The sequence below is a fragment of the Octopus sinensis genome, linkage group LG4, assembly GCF_006345805.1.
Source record: "Octopus sinensis linkage group LG4, ASM634580v1, whole genome shotgun sequence".
Lineage (NCBI taxonomy): Eukaryota > Metazoa > Mollusca > Cephalopoda > Octopoda > Octopodidae > Octopus > Octopus sinensis.
In genome coordinates this window covers 152009990-152037659 of record NC_043000.1, presented here as the reverse complement: position 1 = coordinate 152037659, position 27670 = coordinate 152009990, and the positions used below count along the sequence as shown (strand labels likewise).

At 37.6% G+C, this 27670-nt stretch overlaps 1 protein-coding gene across 2 annotated transcripts in view; it reads right to left on the bottom strand.

Annotated features, from left to right (window-relative positions):
* Positions 1–27670, bottom strand: part of LOC115210976 (RUN domain-containing protein 3B) — a 61201-nt gene that overhangs the window by 21617 nt on the left and 11914 nt on the right. Inside the window, exons 2-8 of one of the 2 annotated variants that reach the window (XM_029779807.2) lie at positions 18179–18294; positions 16940–17073; positions 10307–10392; positions 8223–8312; positions 4894–4974; positions 2917–3064; positions 1709–1866 (exon numbers count right to left, since the gene is read on the bottom strand). In XM_029779807.2, the coding sequence (XP_029635667.1) occupies positions 1709–1866; positions 2917–3064; positions 4894–4974; positions 8223–8312; positions 10307–10392; positions 16940–17073; positions 18179–18294 (813 nt within the window). The remainder of the gene's footprint in view (positions 1–1708; positions 1867–2916; positions 3065–4893; positions 4975–8222; positions 8313–10306; positions 10393–16939; positions 17074–18178; positions 18295–27670) is intronic. The other variant, XM_029779808.2, reaches the window with a different exon arrangement.

Below are 27670 nucleotides of genomic sequence, written 5' to 3'. Positions count from 1 at the left end.
TTGAGTTTTAAATCTTTTCATAAAAATTCCATTCTAATATTGGTCTGAAAATATGTGAAGAAGAGGAATTGGCATCTATATCCAATGATCAAGAATGGTGAGTTAACTACTGATACATTTTGAATTGCTGTTATGGAAGAAAACTCCTCAGTAGCAAAAAAAGCTTTATCAAAATCATAATCTATCAACATCAATGGAATTTGTAGCTGTGATACCAGTGCCGGTGGCACGTAAGAGAACCATCCAAACGTGGCCGTAGCCAGCGCCGCCCGACTGGCCTCCGTGCCTGTGGTACGTAAAAAGCACCATCCGACCATGGCCGTTGCCAGCCTCGTCTGGTCCCCATGCTGGTGGCGCGTAAAAAGCACCATCCGATCGTGGCCGTTTGCCAGCCTCGTCTGGCACCTGTGCCGGTGGCATGAAAAAAGCACCCACTACACTCATGGAGTGGTTGGCATTAGGAAGGGCATCCAGCTGTAGAAACACTGCCAGATCAGACTGGGCCTGGTGCAGCCTTCTGGCTTCCCAGACCCCAGTCGAACCGTCCAACCCATGCCAGCATGGAAAGCGGACGTTAAATGATGATGATGATGATGATGATGATGATGATGCAGTTTTCCACATCGTATTTATATGAGTTGGGATTTTCAGCCTTCAATAACATCAAATCCAAAACATGAGAGAGGCTCTGTTGCATCAAAGAAGAAATGAGGGTTTGTCTTTCTGAAATATGCCCTAATATTGAAAATATTTCCCAAAACTGTCAAGCGCATGTTTCTTATTGATAACTTCACTTCATATATTGAATAAAGAGTAAGTACATGCAAATTTTCTGTATTTTTAATTATCTATATATTACTTTATAGTTTATACTTAGTTAATATATATAAAACCCCATCTGAATAAATTTTAGAATTTATGTACAAAGAAAGCCAAAATATTTTGACTTCTTGAAAGGTGTGCCATGAGTAGAAAAAAGTTTAGGAACCACTGCACTAGATAAACAGCATTAAGTTCCTTCTGACTTGCTTCCAATTGATTAACAATTTTGAAGATAGCACTGATCAACTTTTAAACCTTTTCTGTAGATATTCTTTTATAGATTCTGTAATGAAACTTAGATCATCAAGAAATAAAATTTCCTACAGATATTTAACCCTAAACTCTTGGCCATGAGTGCCAGCATTATTACTATAGCCATAGCCAGTACCGCATCGACTGGCCTCTGTGCTGAGGGCACGTAACAAACACCATCCGAGCGTGGCCGTTCGCCAGCCTCGCCTGGCACCTGTGTCGGTGGCACATAAAATCACCCACTACACTCTCGGAGTGGTTGGCGTTAGGAAGGGCATCCAGCTGTAGAAACACTGCCAGATCTGACTGGCCTGGTGCAGCCTTCGAGCTTGCCAGACCCCAGTTGAACTGTCCAACCCATGCTAGCATGGAAAGCGGACGTTAAACGATGATGATGATGATGTATTGTGATCCTTGGTAAAGCCTATTTTCGGCTACCAAGTTAATATTAGGTACTACCTCTACTTGATGGTTAGGAAGTTGAAGTATGTCTATGTATCATAAAATCACTCTGCACAAAATGCTGATGTCTAAATTTCCCAACTTTGCAGGCATAAAAAATAATGGATGTGAAACAGAAAAAGATTTCAAAGTAGATTCATAAATTTATGAAAATATAATCTTATATGCGTACAATTGTCCTTGTAACTCTATTATCACAGATTCCAGTTGACATCTTTCTCGAATTCCATCCGATTCCATAGACCGTAGCGTCTCAACATGCTTTTCATACTGCTTATGAATTTCATGAAGTTGGTCCTCTCTTAACCGAACAAGTTCTTCAAAGTATCCCTGCAAAGAACAATAAAATGTGGATAAAAAACAACTCTATCTTCATTGGTTTTAAATTTTTGTAATCTCAGTTAATAAACTAATATAGTTTGAAATTACAATTGACTTTTCTTTTTTGTCAAAGTTACTAAGCTTTTTTGATAGAGAGTAACAAAAGACAAAATTAGACCTGGCAGAAATTGAAACCAGAAACTTGGAGCATGAATCTAGATTCTACAACCAATAACCTCTAATACTTCTTGTTTATTCTCTTTATTCTCTCTTCTAACCTCACTTCCCTGAGGCTAACAAATATATATATTAAACAAACAGGATCAAGTAGATCAAGGCAGATCAGGTAACTAGGAGGCACCTGCATCATTTTGGCAAAGCAGGTTACTCAGAAAAATTCCAGATAATTCAACAGGTCAATTTAGCAGTCCATACAGAGTTAGACAGGTGTTCACTGGTCCCAAGTATCTTGCAAAGGATAATTGATACATATTACATAGTGCAAAATTTAGTAAACAAAATCGAATGTACAGTTTAAAACATCACTACATGCATTTCAGTAGCATGGTTTGATTCAAATACAAGTTCATTACATAATAGGTTAACATTATGTAAATTCATATTTTTACATACTTGCCATCTCATCAGATGATATTCTCCCAAGTATTTTACCATGAATTAAACCATGCTAGTGAAATGTGTGCAGTGATGTTTTCAACTATACATTCATTTTTGTTTACTATATCTATCTATGGCAGGTAAAATTACCAAGATCCAAAGTGGTCTTTGTCCCTCATCATTGCTGCCATATCCTGTGTCTCCCAGAGACCAGTGTCTGTCCTTGGGGCATCAACATATGTCATCTTCAGTCTCCCTCTTCTAGTATGTTCATGTAGGGGCCCCACAGGAGCATAGAGTGCAGTATCAACTCTGAATGATGGTGAGCATGTCCAGCTAACCGCAGTCTCCTCTGTCTTATATTTGAGTTATGCCTTTCAGAAGAACATTAGTTTCTATTTCATGATTTCTTTATCATCAATTATATATCAAAATATTTACCTTCTGTTCATGGATTATCTTGTAGTTAGCTTCCAGCTTATAGTATTTCATTCGCCATGAATCTTCATTCAAGTTTTCAGCATTCAAAAGACTGCTACTACTATTAGAATTAGTGAAGTCCCTTAAGTCTGCTTCAATACTCTCTGAACTACAAAAAGAGAAAGAAAAAAATACAGTAAATATCAATTTTTGACACTGGCACAAGACCACAAATTAGTCAATTAACCCAGACCCAATACTTAATTGGTACTTATTTTATGGACCCTGGAAGGCTGAATGGTAAAATGATTTTCAGTAGAATTTGAACAGAGGACATCATTTTGTCTGACACTCTAACACTTCAGCAGATATTAAAGTAAAGATGAAAAGGGCTAACAAAATACCTATTTCTTTACTACCCACAAGGGGCTAAACACAGAGAGGACAAACAAGGGGAGACACACAGATTAAGTCGATTATATCGACTCCAGTGCGTAACTGGTACTTATTTAATCGACTCCAAAAGGATGAAAGGCAAAGTCAACCTCGGCGGAATTTGAACTCACAATGTAACGGCAGACGAAATACGGCTATGCATTTCGCCCGGCATGCTAACGTTTCTGCCAGCTCGCCACCATCCTTACCACACCACCCTCTCTGTGTTTCAGTACTCCTGCTTCCATTTCTCTTCTTTCTTCATCATACCACTCCTTACCAATAATCGTCATGTAACTCTGTTCCATCATATTGTTCCTATCACTCAGTTTTTTTTTTTCTTATTCCTCTCAGTGGCATAGCATGGGTTTTAGCCACTCTATACAGCAGCCATGTTGGTTGTCCCCTTCCTTAAACATAACATACCCTTGACAACAGCAAACACATGTCTGTAAAATAGCTGCCCCATGTAGTTCACACACCCAGCACATCCCACACTGTGTCACTGGTTTCTTTCTCTCTCTCATTCTTTTTCCTAATTCTCTCATTCGTGTGGCTTCAATCCAACCTCCTAATCAACAACCATCATGTAGCTGTTTGTATCTCTCTTTCTCTTTCATCTTCTATCAACCTCTTGCTCTTATCACTCTGGTTTTTTTTCTTTTACTTTTCTGTCACTTTCTTACTCTGGTTCTCTTCTCACCCAGTTGTGTGAGAAAGGGATGAATTAAGAGAGACAATATGAGGGGATTCTCTTTAGTCTTGCTGGTGGTGTAAAACATCTGCTCTGGTGCTGTTGAAGGAACAGAGATAACATGGGGCAAAAAGGTATCTTTAGATTTGGATTACTCTGTAAGTAGTCACTGTAAAGGGACTGGTAAGAGGAAGAGAATCTAGACATAGAAACCACACTAAAGATGGAATGTGTGAGAAAGATGTGGCCCCTAATCCATTGGTAACTTCAAATAAGGACTGATGTGAACCATAATGATCTGCCAAGACCATAATAATAATAATAATAATGAAATTATTGTATACAGTGCTCAGGTGCACCACAACTTGTCAGAAAGTGCATATAAAGTACATGCAGTAATGTAGAAATGTCTGGAAAGTGAACATGCTTGTGTGTGTATGGAGGGGAGAAAATCAAGTGTAGTGTTGGCGAATCTCAGGAAGCATGGAAGTCTTGAAGGATGCAGTGCTCCGACAACCATAGACTTGTGGTATGAAATGGTGATGATGATGATGAAGATAATAATGATGACTATCACACAAACACAAATGGATGTTAATTTATTGTTGGTTGGTTAGCTTGCAAGAATTTATGATTAAAGGAATTGTAAATCAACTAATGCTGTAGAAGCGAAATTATTCCTAATTTTGACTTAACCCTGTAAAATTTCCTTTCTAGAACAGTCCCTAAATTCAAACATTAAGGTTTTGCTATATTTTTTTCTAGATAAATGTGAAGGTGGGTTACACAACTAGTAATAAGATAAATGGTATTTCGTGTATTGTTAAAAAACATTAACAAGAAAAGCAAAACGGAGATAAAAGTTTTACCTAGAAAAATATTGTAAATATGGAGTGTAGTCAACAGCAATTGGGCCAAGTAATTCAATGTTCTCTCCTTTCAAACAAAAGCTGAAAAAAACAAAGACAAAAAAAAAACACGTTTTTATATGTGTGAGCTCTTTTCAAGAATTACCTGAAAATATAATTTCATAATAGCATGTATCAGCCCCTCTCTTTAGCAAAGTTTTTCACTCACTTTCTCAAGATTTCTTGAAGCCCTCACTTACTCTTTCTTATCTTTTCTTTTTAATGGTTTCTGAACACACATACACACACACATTGCATCAAATTTTGTATTACTAGCAGGAGTGGCTGTGTGGTAAGTAGCTTGCTAGCCGACCACATGGTTCCGGGTTCAGTCCCACTGCATGGCATCTTCGGCAAGTGTCTTCTGCTATAGCCCCGGGCCGACCAATGCCTTGTGAGTGGATTTGGTAGACGGAAACTGAAAGAAGCCTGTCGTATATATGTTTATATATGTGTGTGTGTATGTGTGTGTTTGTCCCCCTAGCATTGCTTGACAACCGATGCTGGTGTGTTTACGTCCCCGTCACTTAGCAGTTCGGCAAAAGAAACCGATAGAATAAGTACTGGGCTTACAAAGAATAAGTCCCGGGGTCGATTTGCTCGACTAAAAGCGGTGCTCTAGCATGGCCGCAGTCAAATGACTGAAACAAGTAAAAAAAGAGATAAAAAAAAAAAAAATCTAAGTGTATGGCATTGTTTAGGTTCACACAACTTTTAAAAAATTACACCAATGATTAAGAAATAATTTTGTCTCCCTTCACAACAAATTGGATTTTCTTTGTCATTATGGGAAAGTCAGTGTGATTTGAGGATTTAATTTTAGGTGCAAATTCAACTTGAAAAAAATAAGCATTGTACAGTGAACCAAAAATATTAAAAACAAAAAAATAATTATATACATTATTGTTATTGCATGCTATTGTTAATAAAACTGTGAATAGAAAAACTACAGAAGTGAAACAATGACCATTGAAAATATAAAAACAAAAAAAAATCTGATCAAAACCTGTTTACATGTGTAAACGTTTTTTTTTTTTTCTTGATGGATTCAGTCATTGGACTACAGCCATTGAAGAGCCTTATTGCCTTCAAGGATTGTCTAGAAAGACAACTGTGTTGACCACAGTACTGTTTCAGTCTGACATTTATTTTATTAAGGAGATGTACTCGCATAGCAAGTGATTTGATCTGAGATCGTGTGCTGGAACGAAAACAATTGCAGCATGGAAGGTGTTTGTAAGCCATTTAAGAAACACACAAAACCATTAGATTCACTTCAACATTTAAATTTAATTTGTCAAAATATTTTCATCACTAAAATCCGCGACCTGTTCACTGACAAAAATCCATGCTGCATCACGGATTTTCGTCAGTGAACAGGTCGCGGATTTTAGCGACAAAAATATTTTGACAAATTAAACTTAAATGTTGAAGTGAATCCAACGGCTTTTGTGTGTTTCTTAAATGGCTTACAAACACCTTCCACGCTGCAATTGATTTATTTTATTGATGTCCATTTATCAACTAGTTATGCTACCTTTTCATGTAAGGGATGTAACTTGGTACACTGGTTTACACCAGTATACACAAACACTTTAAATATATGTGTGTATAATGGGCTTTCACATAGTTCATTCTGTTATAGGTACAAGGCTTAAAATATTGGTGGGAAGGTACTAGTCAATTACTTCAACCCCAGTGCTCAACTAGTGCACATTTTATCGACCCTGAAAGGAGGGAATGCAAAGTTGATCCCGGCAGAATATGAACTCAGAACATAAAACCCATGGTAAAACTAAGCAATATTTACCTAACTTGTTGCATATTTAAAAAAAAAGGAACATAGGCGCAGGAGTGGCTGTGTGGTAAGTAGCTTGCTTACAAACCACATGGTTCCGGGTTCAGTTCCACTGCGTGGTACCTTGGGCAAGTGTCTTCTACTATACCCTCAGGCCAACCAAAGCCTTGTGAGTGGATTTGGTAGACGGAAACTGAAAGAAGCCTGTCGTATATATGTACATATATATATATGTATGTGTGTGTGTTTGTGTGTCTGTGTTTGTCCCTCTAGCATTGCTTGACAACCGATGCTGGTGTGTGTTTACGTCCCCGTCACTTAGCAGTTCGGCAAAACAGACCGATAGAATAAGTACTGGGCTTACAAAATGAATAAGTCCCGGGGTCGAGTTGCTCGATTAAAGGCAGTGCTCCAGCATGGCTGCAGTCAAATGAGTGAAACAAGTAAAAGAGTAATAGTTTTGAAGTAAAATTCTTAATTATACAGCTGATATGTATTATTAACCATTTTACCTTCATTTTTCCATGCTTGTATGGATTGAACGAATATGTTATTTGAGGCAATGTTTTACAACCTGATTCCCATCCTGATTACAACTCTTACCTGGGTTTTTTTTTTTTAGTAAGGACTCACTTATTCCACAGAGTTTTGAAGGCATAAACTGCCAAGATGATTTGTTGAGAGAAAAAATTTGACAACACTGTTTGCTATACTTTTGTACAAGTGATTGAAGATGTAATCATACACACATACATACACACACACATACAACATGGTCTTTCAGTTTCTGTCTACCAAATTCACTCACAAGGCATTAGCTGGCCAAAGGCTATAGTAAATGTCACTTGTGTAAGGTATTGAGCAATAGGACTGAACCTGAAACTACACAGTTGGAATGTGAATTTCTCAACCACACAGCTATGCAAGAACTATACCAACACAGTGTACTACAATAACCATCAATAAAATACGAAATAGCTTTGTCAAGTAACACAATTCACACAACACCATATCAATACAGTTAGAATAGTTTCAAGTGATTGTACAAAGGTTTGTTATTTACATCAGAGCCAGCATAATTTACACAGTCACAGTTTTAAAGAAATTTTAAAGAAAAATGGATTGAAAAATAATACTTTGAGTATTTTACAATATCAGATGTCAGGTAACAGTGGGAGGAAGAAATTTCAAACTTAAGACTTCAATCAGTGACAACTGAAAAGAGGACCTAACACAGACACACACACATGCATTGTATGTAAATCCTATCTTTTATTTCTTCATTTCTTTTATACAAACAACCTATTTTATTTACAAGACTATGAATATAATTCAATGAACTTCCAAATACTTTTTATTGAAGAGAAAAAGACATATAGTTTATACATGATTTTATATACAATTTCCAGAGGTCAATACTTCATGTCTAATTTCTGAGAAAATATATTGATTTATTGAGACAATTGTTTTTGTAATGGTTAGATCAACAAACCTGAAGTCAATGGCATTCATTCCAAGTAAGGTATCACACAGCATTTTTGCATCATCAGACAACATAACAGCACCTTCTTGATAGAAGTTCCTGAAATGAAAACCACATGGATCTATTAATGAGAAGTAAATTATAAATAACTATATTAATTATAACTTGAATAACAATTTGTGATAAATATGGTTTTAATCCAGCACATGATAAAATTTACAAACTGAAACTGCTTGATTTAAAATATTTATTCTGTTACTTGAAAAAGCAAAATAGCTTTTGACTACCTTTACTTGTGAGTAAGCTCTGAGGGCAAAACTGACTCAAAATTCATATGCTATGTTCTAACCAATCACTTAGATTTAAATAACATTTCAGAAACTCATTTAAAAACTATGCATTATTACATAATGACATTATAGAGTGATTACTTCTGTGAAATAAAACCTCCACAAATGTGTTTAGAAAGATGCGCTTTAATGATTTTAGAAAACAAATCAATTAATCATTGTCATCATCATCATCACTATTGTCGCCATCATTATCATTTAACATCCATTTTCGATGTTGGCAAAGGTTGGATTTTTGAGAGGATCTGATAAGCTGGAGGCCTGTGTTGAGCTCCATGGTTTCTATGGCTGGATGCCTTCCCTATTGCCAGTTGCTTTACAGAGTGTACAAAGTGCTTTTTTCCATGACAGCAGCACTAGTGAGTTTTCTTTGTCTTGCAATTGCAAGACAAAGAAAAAGAGGAAAAAATCCCCCTCAACTTAGTGGAGTGGTAGTGGAGGTGAGGTTGTTTTATACCAGGTGTTGAGATGCTAAAGTATGATAGAGGGGCAGGTAAATATGCCCTACTACAACCTCATATTATATATGAATAGGTGGGAGTAAGTGGAAAGAAGATAAAAATGTTGGTGATGAGGTGTCAGATTGTACTCTCAGGGTACCACAAGGTGAATCATCATCATCATCATTTAGCGTCCGCTTTCCATGCTAGCATGGGTTGGACGGTTCAACAGGGGTCTGGGAAGCCAGAAGGCTGCACCACTCCAGTCTGATCTGGCAGTGTTTCTATGGCTGGATGCCCTTCCTAACGCCAACCACTCCGTGAGTGTAGTGGGTGCTTTTCACGTGCCACTGGCACAGGTGCCAGACGGAGCTGGCAAACGGCCACGAACGGATGGTGCTTTTTACGTGCCACGATCGGATGGTGCTTTTTACGTGCCACGATCGGATGGTGCTTTTACGTGCCACCGGCACGGGGGCCAGGCGTTACGAGGGCCAGGTGAATATACAAGAATATACAAGAAAATATGAACTGAGTATGGGGAGGTATGGGTGCATAAGTTAATAGTAGTGTGATGAGGGCAATAGGAGGTTAGAGTTAGAGGTTGAGTTTAATGCCAAACACTAACAATCAAAGCAGGGATATGGATACATCTTTCTAGGGGTCTATAACTTTAGTGCTAACCATTAGCAACACACTACAGGCCGAGGTAACATAAAATAGACAGCCTAACTAGTTAGCTGCTTCGAGGTTCTGAAGTTAGATCACATCAAGATTAATTTGGCCTTTCAGAGATGATAAAATAAGTAATAAAGATATATAGTTATGATCATGAGACCGACCGATGTTGCTACACATCGCTGGTCACAATGCGTTCACATTGTTTTAGCCTTTGAATGACGCCACCCCGCTGGCTAAGCGAGCAGGCCAACAGACGAAAGAGTGAGAGAAAGAGTGGTGAAAGAGTACAGCAGGGATCACCACCCCCTGCCGGAGCGTCGTGGAGCTTTTAGGTGTTTTCGCTCAATAAACACACACAACACCCGGTCTGGGAATCGAAACCGCGATCCTACGACCGCGAGTCCGCTACCCTCACCACTGGGCCATTGCGCCTCTATGATATATAGTTATGTACATTGCAATATCTGACTTACCACACCTAAAAAAATATTCATACTAAATGAAAATTTTTTTAAAAACCCTGATATATGCAACAAATAAACCAATTAAGACTGTAATTAACTATCATGAAAATTTGTAATTAAAAAATTATAAATGATAATTTTCTGATACAAAAACTTACTTTGTTATCCTAGTTTGCTTCAGAGCTTCAGATAGATATTCAGATAATCTCTTTTCCATCAGTACAACTCTTAACCAAGCTTGTCCCTTGGAATGAAGAGGAAAAATTGAATTAGAATAATGTGTAACATTTTCTAAGATTTTGAAATATGATTAAATTAAAATAAGGAATTTAGCATATCAAAACCATTTTGAAAAAAAAAAAAAAATATTTAACAAAAGTTTTGGCTGTGTGGTAAGTAGCTTGTTTACCAACCACATGGTTCCAGGTTCATTACCACTGCATGGCACCTTAGGCAAGTGTCTTCTACTATGGCTGACCAAAGCCTTGTGAATGGATTTGGTAGACAGAAACTGAAAGAAGCCCGTCGTATATATATATGTATGTGTGTGTATATGTTTGTGCATCTGTGTTTGTTCCCCCAACATCGCTTGACAACCAATGGAGGTGTGTTTATATCCCCGTAACTTAGTGGTTCGGCAAAAGAAACCGATAGAATAAGTACTAGGCTTCCAAAGAATAAGTCCTGGGGTCGATTTGCTCGACTAAAGGTGGTGCCCCAGCATGGCCACAGTCAAATGACTGAAACAAGTAAAAGAGTAAAAGAGTTATATCTCATGGAAGAGGTGAAACAGTCAAGAATGTGTTTGCAGTTTTTAACCCTTTTAGCATTCAGAGTACTCACATCATTGATTAGCATTGTCTTTCTATGCTGGCATGGATTGGATGGTTTGACATGGAGCTGGCTAGCAGAGAGCTGTCCAGACTCCAACTGTCTGTTGTAGCATGATTTCTATGGCTGGATGCCTTCCTAATGCCAACCACTTAGCAGAATGTGCTGGGTGCGTTTTACACAGACAAATGTAATACTTATTTACTGACAATGTTTTGAATTAATCATGCTTTATCTTGCAACTTCAAGACTTCAATGGTGTGAAATTGTAGCGTAGATGTGAAAGGCCAGATCTGGCCTGCTTGAACATAACAAAAGGTAGAATATTTAGGCTGGATATGGCCAGTTTAAATGCTAAAAGTTTCAACTGTCAAGCAGGTGACCCAGCAATTATTAAGAACCAAGGTATAGGTACAAGGAAGTATAAATGAGGCTTGAATCTGTACAGCTGAGTGTAATTAGAGTAGTGTACCTAGAAGGTGCTGCACTTGAGAATAACGGATCTGTGGTTGACAAGCAATGAAGCACATCAATATTGAATAATAGGATATTACAATCAATGAAGTGATCTGGTAAGAATGAAGTAACATTGAAACAGAGATAGATTCAGTTGCAGTGATGTGTAGATAGCCTTGATACTGTTATAGTAGACATATGATGAATATATTTAGTGTGGTTGCATTGTTTGTGCGATGGCCATTGGCAATACTGAACGAGTTAATGAAGACTAGCCATTAAACACTTGGCAAAGTAGTCATATATGGAAACAACAGAGTGAATATTTTGATGAGAATATCCAGGTCATAATTATTCAAATTGGAATCCCAAGTTTATATCAACATACAACACTAAGTATATAATTTTGGCATTAACCAGATCTTTACATTTTAATTATGAATTTGATACTTATGGTTTGAAAAAGTAAGTATAGATTGTCATGTAAGGATGTTGCAAGCAGCCATCTAATAACAATGTTTTAAAGTAGTAATTATTAGTAGGTGTCATTTAATTATTTGGGTCAAAGTACCTAACCCAGGTAACAGCTGCTTTGTATACCACATTTAATAACAAACCAAGTAGGAAAACTACAGTAGCAAGGAAAATTTAACTATTTGTTATGAACAAGGTCCATTACAGTTAATAGATGAGACAAAAGTTGGATATTTCATTGAATGGGAGTAGAGAGAGACTATTTTGAAAGTATGTGTTTGACTAGCTGTTTGTTTTACCAACCACCTGTCTGAAAACAGTACAATGGATCATAATATGGATGGATGGAAGCACTCCATCGGTTACGACGATGAGGGTTCCGGTTGATCCGAATCAACGGAACAGCCTGCTCGTGAAATTAACGTGTAAGTGGCTGAGCACTCCACAGACACGTGCACCCTTAACGTAGTTCTCGGGGATATTCAGCGTGACACAGAGAGGGACAAGGCCGGCCCCTTGAAATACAGGTACAACAGAAACAGGAAGTAAGAGTGAGAGAAAGTTGTGGTGAAAGAGTACAGCAGGGATCACCACCACCCCCTGCCGGAGCCTCGTGTAGCTTTTAGGTGTTTTCGCTCAATAAACACTCACAACGCCTGGTCTAGGAATCGAAACCGCGATCCTATGACCGCGAGTCTGCTGCCCTAACCACTGGGCCATTGCGCCTCCACAACTGTTTGTTTTACCAACCACCTGTCTGGAAACAGTACAATGGATCATAATAACCAAACTGATGGCACGAAGGATAGGGAGATCATCTGATAGAACAATATAGCTATATTAATTTTGTCTCTTGTAAATGCAACATTAATCGCATGTCCCAACTTTTCATGTAATATTCTAGAAATCTTTCGTTGTTAACAAGTTATGCAAGTAAAAACTCAAGAAGGAATGATCCTAGGTAAGACAAGAGAAGGAATCAAGTGAAACCAAATGTTGATATAAAGGATTGTCATGCCAATAATTATTTGGGGTCAGAAAAAATTGGAAGCTTATAATTATGGATCACCTAGTTCATGCAGACCAGTATAGAAAATTCAACAAATGATATCCACTATACATAATAAATAACTACCATCATGTCTCCATGATTGTGTTGCTAGTTTATTTGATGGTTTAGTAATATACAAAGAACACCGTAAATTTCAAATAATGAGAATGACAAATGACTAATCCTCAAAGAAACTATACATTAAACAAAAAATTATATGGAGTTATGCAAAACAAAAATGACAAAGCAGACACGGGGGCAGGTTTACAGACTCAGTAATTTACATGATAACAGTGAAAATATTTTTTTTGTAACTTTAAAAGTATTTTAACACAATGGTAAAAATCCCTGCTTGTTATGACTTTTGATAAATAAGGTTCACAGTATAAATAACTGGTTAAGAATACAGAAGGTTTCTCATGCCAGTTATTCTCTTGTGTCTTATGTGTTTCTACGGCTGGATGCCCTTCCTAATGCCAACCACTCCATGAGTGTAGTGGGTGCTTTTTACATGCCACCGGTACAGGTGCCAGACGAGTCTGGCAAACGGCCACGATCGGATGGTGCTTTTTTTGTGCCACCGGCACAAGGGCCAGGCGAGGCTGGCAACGGCCACGAACGGATGGTTCGTTTACCTGCCACCGGCACGAGTCCAGTCGGGGCGGCGCTACAGGTGCCAGACGAGTCTGGCAAACGGTCACAATCGGATGGTGCTTTTTATGTGCCACCGGCACAAGGGCCAGGCGAGGCTGGCAACGGCCACAAACGGATGGTGCTACTTCTCTAAAATGACATACAAAGTCTCCTTGAAACAATGTAAGACTTCTATTTAAGGGACAAAAATCATTGTTTGGGATTTTAGCAGTAGTACTATGACAACATTTAATACAAACTGTTGTCAAATCATCTGCTTTCATAGTCATTCACTGTCATACACCAATACTGTTTTGACACACCTGTCATACTCTATTTTAACTTGTTATTTAACTTGTTAATAGCTTTCTATTAATCTGCAGAAAAATGTTTTCTTAAAATTATTCAATTAACTGTAGATTTCCGACCTGTGTCGGTGGCACGTAAAAAGCACCCACTACACTCACGGAGTGGTTGGCGTTAGGAAGGGCATCCAGCTGTAGAAACACTACCAGATCAGACTGGAGCCTGGTGCAGCCTTCTGGCTTCCCAGATCCCCAGTCGAACCATCCAACCCATGCTAGCATGGAGAACGGACGTTAAACAATGATGATGATGATGATGATATATATATATATGTATATATATATATATATTAAGAGAGAGAAATATAACAGTGAGATCTTTCCATCTTTTGGAGAGTTCAGCCTCTGGCAAACATTCAGAGCAGATAGTTTTCTCCTACCCTAGTCACTCAGGTTGAGTATCAGCCACATTGTTCTACCAGTCTAAGAGGTCTACAAAGATGATGGGTACTGTCCCTCATCTGACTAACTTATTAGAGGATATAGAAGAAGACATCCAAGATGTTGTGCAATGGAATGAACCCTAAGGCCTGATGATTTCAAACTGAACTCCTTAACCCTTTAGCCATACCTACCCTATACCTAGAATACTTTATCATTTAATAACTATACTTTAAAATTCTTACCCAATTATCATATCATTTGATAAGAAACTAATTAGGATTCATACAAAATCCTAAACGGAATACAGCTTGGGAATTTCTAACTACATTAAGACAACTTATGTCAAAATATAGGCGGCATTATTTGGTCACTTAACCTATTAACTGAATCTCCCTCAAATAATTCAACCTTCATTATATAAAAAGGACATTTTGGACAATACAGTACCCAATATCCAAACTGTTTATGGCTAGAATACTTTAGATCAGGTAACCTTTTGTGAGAAGCAGGACCCCATGAGACATGGCTCATCAACAGATGGGCCACACTACTAAAAAAAATTCAAGGTAATTCTGTTCATTAAGCATGCCGTTTAGAAAGTCCCATGGGCTGCGGTTTGTCCAGGACTGCTTAATCAGAGCTGGCCAGGGCTAAAAACAACAACAATGCTGCTGCCAGCACTGACATTACTGCCGTCGCCGCCGTTGCCTCCGCCACAACCACCACCACTTGGTTCCATCATCATCATCATCATCATCATCGTTTAGCGTTCGCTTTCCATGCTGGCATGGGTTGGACGGTTCAACTGGGGTCTGGGAAGCCAGAAGGCTGCATCAGGCCCAGTCTGATCTGGCAGTGTTTCTACAGCTGGATGCCCTTCCTAATGCCAACCACTCTGAGAGTGTAGTGGGTGCTTTTTACGTGCCACCGGCACAGGTGCCAGACGAGGCTGGCAAACGGCCACGATCGGATGCTGCTTTTTACGCGCCACTGGCACGGAAGCATTAAAATCTGTCAGTAGGTTTCAGTGTGGTGAAGGCTTTATAGTTTATAGCTTGCTTCCCAACTACATGGTTTCGGGTTCAGTCCCACTGTGTGGCACTTTGGGTATGTGTCTTCCACTATAGCCCCGAGTCGACCGAAGCTTTGTGATTGAATTCGGTAGGTGGAAGTTACTGCTGTGTGTGTATGTGTGCGTATAGCTGCTCAGTGCCTCTCCGAAAGAGAGAGAGAGAGAGGGAATACAGCATGTAATTTTATGTAGTATAATGAAATATATATTTTTTGAATATCAAAGCAAACATGTAAGAGTCCTTCATCAATAATTCAGCTGAGTACAAAATAAGTTTTTAAATTCTTTACAAGTTTAACATTAATTTTTCCAGTTTGATAAAAACAAAACTAAAAGATATGCATATGATTTGTCAACATTGAGAGCAATCTTTTATAATAAAGAATGATATGTTAACTAACAAAAGAACATTATTTCAATATTCACATGGTCTTCTTTTAACAGCAATTAACCTATATATAACTACACATGTACACACACACACATGTGTATACACATATACATTACCTCTCTATTGGAGAATTTTATCTTTCTTCTTATCACTTTCCCTCTTACACTTAGACTTTCTCTTCCTCTCACTTTGCTTTCTATCTCACCCTTTATTAGACTATCATTTTGTATGACAGGCTGCCTGTATCACAAACTGCTGACTTACATCCAGTCAATCTTCCACCTAGCTGAGATACCAGTGCCGGTGGCACGTAAGAGAACCATCCGAACGTGGCCGTTGCCAGCGCCGCCCCAAATGGCCTCTGTGCCAGTGGCACGTAAAAAGCACCATCCGATCGTGGCCGTTTGTCAGCCTCGTCTGGCACCTGTACAGGTGGCACATAAAAAGTACCCACTACACTCTTGGAGTGGTTGGTGTTAGGAAGGGCATCCAGCTGTAGAAACACTGCCAGATCAGACTGGGCCTGGTGCAGCCTTCTGGCTTCCCAGACCCCAGTTGAACCGTCCAACACATGCTAGCATGGAAAACGGACGTTAAACGATGATGATGATGATGATGATGATGAATCCATCACACTTTATAGCAGTTTCTTCCCCTGTTTTTCACTTTTCTCGGCACAGCTGCTGCTTTCTCCTTCCTTTCAGTGTGACAAAAAAAAAAAATTTCACCATCAAAAATATTGACCTGTAACTTGGATACTTCAAACCAAAAATTTATACAATAACTGAAACTAATAATTTTTTTTTATGCGCCCTTTTCAAGACTAGCCAGGCTCATGGGCCCGGTTTCCCGGTTTCTGTGGCACATGTGTTCCCCCCCAGCTGGACAGGACGCCAGTCCATTGCAGTGTTACCCAAGAAACAGGAAGAAAGCGTGAGAGAAAGTTGAGGCAAAAGAGTACAACAGGGGTCGCCACCACCCCCTGCTGAAGCCTCTTGGAGCTTTTAGGTGTTTTCGCTCAATAAACACACACAATGCCCGGTCCGGAAATCAAAACCGTGATCCTCCGACTGCGAGTCCGCTGCCCTAACCACTGGGCCATTGCTCCTCCATGAAACTAATAATACTACTTACTTTTGCATGAGGGGAACGAATATTTTCAATTGTATTAATGCTCTCGATGCAGTTATGTGCAACACCCTGACAAGCAACTCGGATGTAATCCCAAAATGGTCGTGTTCCTTCAGATCCATACCAGGTTTTGTGTGCTGAAATTAAGCAGATATTTATAATGTAATTTCAATTTTTTTTTTTTAAATAGGTAAAAACTGGTTAATATTCTTCTTTTTTTAAAAAATTAAATCATGCAGAAGATCAGTAAATTAATAAGTTACCAAATTTTCAAGAAGAGCAATTATTTTTAAAATAGCAAAAATAACTTCTTCCTTAGCAGCAGAGCAAAAAGAATCCAAGCACATTTCAGTTAAAAAATGTTGATATTAAAACTTCATTCTTAATGGTAGAATTAGGTTTTATTGATAGGCATTGATTTTATATCAATGAGAGAGGTGGGGTGTATGTGTCTGATAAGCAAAATGGTATATTGATGTTGGCCATTTAACAAACAGTCTTTTTAATTTAATGAGTTTTAAAAACTGTGGTATTAAAATGCAATTTAACAAAAGAATTTTTGTGAATGGATATGTTAACCATTCTATGTATTTCAGTATTTTATATTTTTATAAGTTAAGTTTTTATATCCAACACAGCATGTAAAAAACACCAACCGATTGTGGCTGTCATCAGCTTCCCCTGGCACCTGTGCTGGTGGCACGTAAAAAAAAGCCACTACACTCATGGAGTGGTTGGCGTAAGGAAGGGCATCCAGCTGTAGAAACACTGCCAGATCAGACTGGAGCCTGGTGCAGCCTCCTGGCTTCCCAGACTCCAGTCAAACTGTCAAACCCATGCTAGCATGGAAAGCGGACGTTAAATGATGATGATGATGATGATAGTAATGCTTTTCTTGTAGCAAGGCTCTTCTGATAGAAGCATATATCACCAAAAGTTTACTGTACAAGGACCAGAGCCTATATGTATTGAAACTGGGACTACACACCAGTCTTTATGACTTCCTGTTTTTGAAGTAAAGATGAATTGGTTTACTTATATGCATTATATAAACAATATGAAATACCAAGTATACTAATAAGTCTACAGTTGGTATTTTGTCATGGATAAAACAAGTGGAAAGAGAGATAGAAACAAAGACAGTCGGACAGAAACAAACATAGATTTAAAAAATCATTATTAATAAAATAGCAATTAATTTTTTTAAATGTATTAATTACTCAAAAATATTCAGATACTTACGCCGTAAACGGTGCATCAAAATTTGTTCAAGAATAGCCAATAAATTGATGAGTTCTTCACAATCATCATCAATGATATCCAATGCAGCCATATCTATCAGACTTTTCACTGCAAGTCTGAAAACAAAAGTCAACAGGCAAAACTTAAGTAAAAGAAAAAGAAGAGATAGAGAAGTAAAAATCATTCACGATGGCAGCACACACTGTTAAATATAACAGTATTGGAGCTGGTAGGCATGACAGAGCATCAGATTAAATATTTTACACTATTTAAATTTTTGTGTTGAAATCTCACCAGATTTTATTTTCAGGGATATAATGAAATTGGCTCAACTGTCTGTGTAACATTTTCCAAACTTTTAGTTTTTTCCTATTCCTATAGCATTAAATTAACAAATAATAGGTTTGTTAATTGGTTACATGGTGGTTTTAAATAGTACCAAGCAATTACTTGGTTGAAAGAAGTATAAACACAAAAGGGATCATTAAATGATGTCTATTACAAATTGTTCATTCTCTATTTACATTGATTGTTGGAGATATTATGTAAAAGAAAATATTTGGACAAATGGTAATCGAAGCAGCTAATATAGATCTACAGTGTAAATACATATTTATAACTTGACCTATGTGTGTGTGTGTGTGTGTGTGTGAGTGCATAACTGCATTTGCTGAATTTATGGTAATATATTATAATTTCAGGAAGAAATAAAGAGTGCTAGCTGCAGGAGAAATACCTAGTCAAAGATAAACCTCTGTACTAGACCTTTGTTAACATCGAGAAAGCCTTTGACAGGGGCCACCCCGATTTCTTATCTGGCAGTCAATGCAGAACCTAGAGATAGATGAGTGGTCACTGAGAGATGTACAAGCCATGTACAGAGATGCTGTCAGTAAGGTGAGAGTTGGCAATGAGTATAGTGAAGAATTCCAGGTAGAGGTAAGGGTCCACAAAGGATCAGTCCTTAGCCACCTCTTATTCATCATAGTCCTCCAGGCAATTACAGAGGAATTCAAGACAGGATCTCCTGGGAGCCTCTCTATGCTGATGACCTTGCTCTAATAGCTGAGTCACAATCAGAACTAGAGGAGAAGGTTCAGGTGTGGAAGCAAGGTCTAGAATTGGAGGGCCTTAGAGTGAATCTAGCAAAACCAAAGTAAGAAGGCAGACAAATCACAAATCCCTTCAGGTAGATGGCCCTGAATTTGTAGAAAGGCATAGGTAGAAACTCCATAAGATGTACCCAGAATAAGCTATGGACACATAAAAAGTGCAGCAATATCAAAGGAAGGCTAACTGGGAAGATAGTTTTTGTGTGGGGCAGAAAACAGCTTCCATCACATGCCAGGAGGCAAAACTAGAAGTAGTTGATAGCTTCCATTACCTAGATGACCAAGTCAGCAGAGGGGGTGGATGCGCTGAGAGCATAGCTGCTAGAATAAGAATATCCTGGCAAAGTTCAGAGAGCTCCTACCTCTGCTGGTAACAAAGGGTCTCTCGCTCAGAGTGAAAGGTAGACTATGTGATTTGGAGCTGTCTCCTGTATGCATTAGTGTCAATATTACAATGCTAATTCTCATTAAAAAGATATATTTATTGACTAGCAAAATATTTTTCTAACACATCCCCACCATCTTTGTCTCTCTTTCTCTGTCTCTCCCTAGCTCTCCTGAAATTACTCCCACTCACCATCATATAAGGCAAGGTGGCTATGTACCTCTTCTGCAGTATTCTTGTCCCTTCTTTCATACGTCAACCTTTCAATGCCTAGCATAAAGCTGCTGTCCTCTCTTTCTCTCTGCTATATTTCCACTCAGTTGAACGGACTCTTTCATCTTTTGAGTTGCATGGTGACCTCCCTAAAACTGGAGCCATGACAAAAGTACCTAGGGTACTCTGTAAGGTGGTTGGTATTAGGAAGGGTATCCAGCTGTGGAAGCCATGCAAAAGCAGAGTGTAGAGCACGATGCAGTTGTCCAACTCACCAGATCCTCTTTAACCATTCCCCCCATGTCAACATGTAAGATGGACATTAAATGATGATGATGATGATGAATGTTACAACAAGCCTCTCTCTAGTTTAACATGCGGGAGTTCATAAGTTCAAATCTGCTGGAACCTCAATTTTTATAGGTGCAGGCATGGCTGTAAGGTTAAGAAGCTCACTTCACAACCACAAGGTCTCAGGTTCAGTCCCACTGCATGGTACCCAAGGTGAGTATCTTCTATTATAGCCCTAGGATGTGGCATGATCAATGCCTTGTAAGAGAATTTGGTAGACGGAGACTAAGTGAAAGCCTGCCATATATATATATATATATCATCATCATCATCGTTTAACGTCTGTTTTCCGCGCTAGCACGGGTTGGATGGTTCAACCGGGGTCTGGGAAGCCAGGGGCTGCACCAGGCTCCAGTCTGATCTGGCAGTGTTTCTACAGCTGGATGCCCTTCCTAACGCCAACCACTCCATATATATACCGTAAATCCTCAAGTATAGTCTGCCCTTGAGTATAATACACAGGAGATTTTTAGGGGGCTGTACCTCTGAAAAACTTAAACCTTGTGTATAATACGCATCCCTTCTCTAACTTGAGACAAGGAGGTCTATATAACATCCTTGGTTTGTAAAAGTGTATATGGCAACGTCCTTTATTATTATTGTATATATAACATAATGCAAACGTGTAGCTTTTTTGTGCATTTCGTTTGCAGAAAATAAAGAAATGACAGTAATAACATTTAATAAATGTTGCTTTCTGCAAGTTATGGATGATTCTTTTATGACTTCATTGCTTTCAGGCTTAGCTTAAGGTATTTTCACCCCCGACATCACAAAATGCGTCTGAATAAATATTGCCGGACAGCAAATAGAGACTCAGACATTGCTTAGAAAATAATTTTCATTTTTAACCTCGTGTATAGTACGCACTAGGGATTTTGACCTTTAAATTTTGGGGAAAAAATACGGATTATACTTGAGGATTTACGGTATATATACCAGACTTACAAAAGATAAGCAGTGAGGTCAATTTGTTTGAGTAAACCATTCAGGGTGAAGCCCCAGCATGGCCACAGTCCAATGACTGAAACAAGTAAAAGATAAAGACTGATTCTCCTTCATTAATATTCACAGTATCACACGCAGCAAACAAACAGTATAATACTTCTTCATAAACACTGCTCTCTATTTCCACAAAAGGTATGAAGAGAAAAAAAAAAGAAACTACACAGATCTCATTGTATATTTAAAGGAGTTAAAACATATTTACACCTCCGAACATTACCTGTAATAGGTCATTAGATATATATATATTTATTTACTACCCACAAGGGGCTAAACACAGAGGGGACAAACAAGGACAGACAAAGGGATTAAGTCGATTACATCGACCCCAGTGCGAAATTGGTACTTTATTTATCGACCCTGAAAGGATGAAAGGCAAAGTCGACCTCGGCGGAATTTGAACTCACAACGTAACGACAGGCGAAATACCTATTTCTTTATTACCCACAAGGGGCTAAACACAGAGGGGACAAAAAAGGACAGACATAGGTATTAAGTCGATTACATCGACCCCAGTGCGTAACTGGTACTTAATTTATCGACCCCGAAAGGATGAAAGGCAAAGTCAACCTTGGCGGAATTTGAACTTACAACGTAACGGCAGGCGAAATACCGCTACGCATTTTGCCCGGCGTGCTAACGTTTCTGCCATCTCGCCGCCTTTTGCGGATCGTGTCATTCGCGAGAAGAGACTCAATAGATCGCAGTGTGGTAGCTGCTCTACTAAGCACGTCACTCCGAACGGCAAGTCGGGTTGTATGCAAGCGATCCAAATATATATCATTAGATATATATATATAACACTATCAAAATAATACTTATCTGATAGACTAAGAGGTACGTTATTGTATTTGCCAACAAACAGTGAAAGAGTGCAAAATAATCAATTTTTTTGTACAATCAGTTTCAACTATCAAGGTTCCAACATGAGTGTGTTGCATGTAATGGAAGTGCAACATGATAAATTCAATGGAGGTATCAAGTATTTTCGTCTGTTTTTTTTAATTTTATTTTTATCCATCCAGAATACCACCATCGTTTTATTACAGAGCTCAAAGGTCTTAAATTAGTGAATCAGACTAAATGCAATGGCTAAGATTCTTTCACTGAATATACAGGCAAACAAACAACAAGAACATTTTTATATTTTTGCGGAAGATTTATCGTTCTTAATCAGATAATAGCAACATACATAGGTGCAGGAGTGGCTGTGTGGTAAGTAGCTTGCTTACCACCCACATGGTTCTGGGTTCAGTTTTCTACTATACCAAGTGTTTTCTACTATAGCTTCGGGCCGTCCAAAGCCTTGTGAGTGGATTTGGTAGACGGAAACTGAAAGAACCTGTCGTATATATACATATATATATATGTATGTATGTATATATATGTATATATATATATATATATATGTATGTATGTATATGTATCTGTGTGTCCCCACCATCGCTTGACAACCGATGCTGGTGTGTTTACGTCACTTAGCGGTTCGGCAAAAGAGACCAATAGAATAAGTACTAGGCTTACGAAGAATAAGTCCTGGGGTCAATTTGCTCGACTAAAGGCGGTGCTCCAGCATGGCCACAGTCAAATGACTGAAACAAATAAAAGAATAAAAGAATACATATTGTTGTGAAGGCACGTAACCTGGTGGTTAAAATGCTGTACTCACACTCACAAGATCATAGTTTCATTTTCCAGATTGGTGGTACATTATGTTCTTGGGCAAAACACTTGACTTTATGTTGCTTCAGTCCACTCAGCTGTGAGTAACCCTGTGATGGACAGGCATTCTGTTCAGGGAGAATGTTGACCTGCCTGCCTAACCAGCAGAGTGGCATCAGTTAAAAGCTACGACACTGTGAGGAAGCGCATTGTGACCAGTGGAGTATAACAACATTCGATAGCTTAATCAATACAGTGGTACAGTCAGTGATGTATAGTTAAGGCGGCGAGCTGGCAGAAACGTTAGCACGCCGTGTGTGTGTGTGTGTGTGTGTTGGGGGGGGGGGGTAATGGTTAGCAGAATAAAAATCCTGTCTGGTATTTGGTCTGTACATTTTACATCTCTTTATACCCAGATCAACTTACAAGATGGCTAAAATAAATACTGGACAAAGAAATGGGGATAATATAATCAAGAAAAATAAAAGGACCTTGAAGATAGTGCCCCAGCATGACCACAGTCAAATAAGGGACACTAAGTAATATGTATATGAGAGAGATGTATTAATTATAAATACAATAGTGATGGTTCATTAATAGCCTACGTTGATTATTGACTGTTAAAATATATCAAGAGCAATTAGGTGCAGATTAGGTTAACATATTCAAACTTAGTTTAACCAAAGAAATCAAATGATTTATAAAGCACATCATAAAAAAGAGAATCTAGGTCAATTATACAAATGCACCATCTATTAAATAGCTTAGCAGCTGATTTCTGCTTTTTATTTCAGGTTTAATTTTAATTCTTTCTCACAAAGTAACTTGTTTTACAAATATGTGTTTTGAAACAAAGACAGTTTTATTGTCAAAACACAAATCATGAAATTAAATATTTTTTTTACTAACCTGAATATTTTTCGTTAGTTTCCATAACTATTTACAATTAAATGTATTGAAATAGTATTATTGTCACTGGCTAACATGCATTTTTTATGACAGAATAGATGAGTGCAAATAGCAATATAATTTCCAGTTGTCCAACAAAGTGATGCATAGCAGACATGAAGAGCATTGACATTTTGAGCTAAAAATAATGATTTTTAGTTCATTTGGAGCCAAAAGATGAGCATGTGATAGGCGCAGGAGTGGCTGTGTGGTAAGTAGCTTGCTAACCAACCACATGGTTCCAGGTTCAGTCCCACTGCGTGGCATCTTGGGCAAATGTCTTCTGCAATAGCCCCGGGCCGACCAATGCCTTGTGAGTGGATTTGGTAGACGGAAACTGAAAGAAGCCTGTCGTATATATATATGTATATATATATATATATATATATATGTGTGTGTGTTTGTGTGTCTGTGTTTGTCCCCCACCGATGCTGGTGTGTTTACATCCCTGTCACTTAGCGGTTCGGCAAAAAGAGACCGATAGAATAAGAACTGGGCTTACAAAGAATAAGTCCCGGGGTCGATTTGCTCGACTAAAGGCGGTGCTCCAGCACGGCCACAGTCAAATGACTGAAACAAGTAAAAGAATAAAAGAATAAAAGAATGTGTGTATGTGTGCGTAGAAAGAAGGTGCATGAAAATGATGTGAGAAATATAGTGTAAATGAGAATATAAAGATGAAGTAGATAATGTGGGAAAATTCACATCCAAAATACTGACAGGCAACACATATTTAGTTGTCTTTAATCTCGTATCATCTTACAGCTGGAATCTAATTGTTGTGAGCTGATCTATTTCTTGGTCTATTACAACTCTAGTTACAAGAAATCAATATCCAGCGTTTTCATACAATGTACACCATCTATTATTATTGTGTTCATATGAATAATGCCCCCAGTGACCTTTTTTTTTTTTTTTTTTGCAAATTTATAAACATCTAGTTTATTTCTCAATTAAGGTACTACTTTAAATTCAATTCTAATGTTTGGGTTAATAGTTTAGTGACTAAAAAGATGAAAATGTTTATGTTGTGGCTTCAAATTCTGCCTCAAATAGGTATCTATCTCTAAAGTATCTCATCCAGAAAATAGAGATTAACTTTCTTTCACAAGAAATTTCAGAAGGGTAACATTGGCTTCTGTTTATAAACATATGCAAATGTTGATAAATGCAAATCATAAAATGTATGATGTAAACATTTCCTGATTCTCAAAATGGCATTAAAGTCAGGTGCTCATCACTGGTGTTACTGCATTAACCCTTTAACATTCACATTATTCGGTCAAAAGTAATACCAATTTATTCATAGTTTTGAAATAAGTATACATTATTTTGTAGCTTTGAGATTTTGATAAGGTAACTGCAAAGTTTTAGAATGGTATTGTAGGGTTGGTGTGAGAGGCCAGAACTGGCTGATTTGAACATAAAACTTGTAGAATATTTTGGCCAGATATGGCTAATTTAAATGCTAAAGTGTTAAATGCAATACAGATAAATCTTCCCTTGGACAGGATACCAGTATATTTCTGAAAATATTTTTAAATGACTTTTAATCTATTCTTGAAAGTAAGGTGAAATGAATTGAAGCATATAAAATTATAGTGGCTGTGTGGTAAGTAGCTTGCTAACCAACCACATGGTTCCGGGTTCAGTCCCACTGCGTGGCACCTTGGGCAAGTGTCTTCTGCTATAGCCCCGGGCCAACCAATGCCTTGTGAGTGGATTTGGTAGACGGAAACTGAAAGAAGCCTGTCATATATATGTGTATATATATATATATATATATATATATATATATATATATGTGTGTGTGTGTGTGTCTGTGTTTGTCCCCCTAGCTTTGCTTGACAACCGATGCTGGTGTGTTTACGTCCCTGTCACTTAGCGGTTCAGCAAAAGAGACCGATAGAATAAGTACTGGGCTTACAAAGAATAAGTCCCGGGGTCGATTTGCTTGACTAAAGGCGGTGCTCCAGCATGGCCGCTGTCAAATGACTGAAACAAGTAAAAGAGTAAAAAAGTAAAGAGTATATGGCAATATACTTACAGAGTATTTCAACTCCAAACTACTGAATTATTGGGTTGTCAGATAATGTTCCCATTTATTTTAATACTTTCCAATGTTATTTGACTTAGCACAAAAAATATTTTATTATGGTGTTTTATGATTATTTGTACTTCTATTCTTCCTCTACAAGTTTTGTCTATTGCTTTTGTAATTTGAATGAAATTTACCTTTTTTCAGATTTGAAGATGGAGTGCCAAAAAGAAAAAAAATATATCTGACAGCCCTATAGAAGTCATTCATCATTTCCACTCAGCTTTTTCACTTTCATTAATCAAAAATATGTCATTATATAAATGATTATGTAGAATAAGAATCTGATCATTCAACAACAGCTTTTGAATTCAAAATACCCAATTAACAAAAGTAAAAGAAATATGACTTATACATGCCAAAAGCTAATATTAATTTGAAATCCAGGTAAAAGAAAAGAGTACATTAATAAAATCTTAATTAAATATTCATATATAGGACTCGCTTTCATGAATAAGAACTGTTATCATTCTCTTCATTATTCATTATCGCATCTGTACTTTATTTTCTTCAACTTTCTATTTATTTTACAAAACAGAATTTCTAAAAACTCGAAAAGTATGAATATGTTTTAAAAAGAAGACAGGAATTGCAAAATAAAATCAAAACGGAAAATGAGTCACCTAATATACACAGCTATATGTACAAGTCATACAAATACATCAAATCATTAAAAGCAACAGTTTTGAATATAGTTAACAAATGTTGAGTAAAAGACTACAAAAATAAAGGAATTGGTAGAGGGGTGGAACCAATAACAAACAGGTTATTCATGAAGATTTAGGAAACTATTATCCCTTGGTGGATTCTCTCTCTATACATGACAGTGAAACATGAATACTGAAAGCATATAATCACTGGAAAGTAATGAGATGGGTACGATTTCTTGGATGACTAATCTGAATTAAAGAACAGCCTAACTTCAAATGACTTAATAAAGCAGCATTGTTAATAATGCGAATGAGATCATTATATTAATAATGAGAACAGGTAACATGCTGGGGGAAAATGTGCTGTGAAATTTTACAAAAACAGGAGGAGGTGGCTAAAAAACCCCTAAACAACAACCCAAGCTGCAGAAAATGGATGAATTAGCTTGCATAAACCATAACACACAGTGTTACAAGTGAGATGGTACAAAATAGCTATGCATTGATATTTGCTGTGTTGCAAAACTTATCTAATCCATACAAGCATGAGAAACAAATAGTTGAGGAAAAAGGAAACCGTTACATGCAAAAACTGGGCTTAGGTGAACAGTAAAGATTTTTGAAAAATGGTAGTTATTGTTATGCTAGCATGGAAAGCGGACGCTAAATGATGATGATGATGATGATGATGTACTTAGTACACCAAATCTTGGACTCAGTTTCTCTTCCAGCTAATTTTACATACACACATGCATGCATTTATATATATATATAATATATAAGTTACAAAATAAGGGCAAAAGAAAAATTCTAATGCCAAATATGCCGAAAAAAAAGACAAAATTGTCAATAACCATTATAATTTATGCGTCTCGAAATATCGCTGAAGAGGGGAAAATTCTTATGAATTAACCCCGAAATTGGGACCGATACGGTAATAACGAATTTTTTAGAAATTTCTTTCGGTTTATTTCGAGACGCATAAATTATAATGGTTATTGACAATTTTGTCTTTTTTCAGCATATTTGGCATTAGAATTTTTCTTTTGCCCTTATTTTGTAAATTAT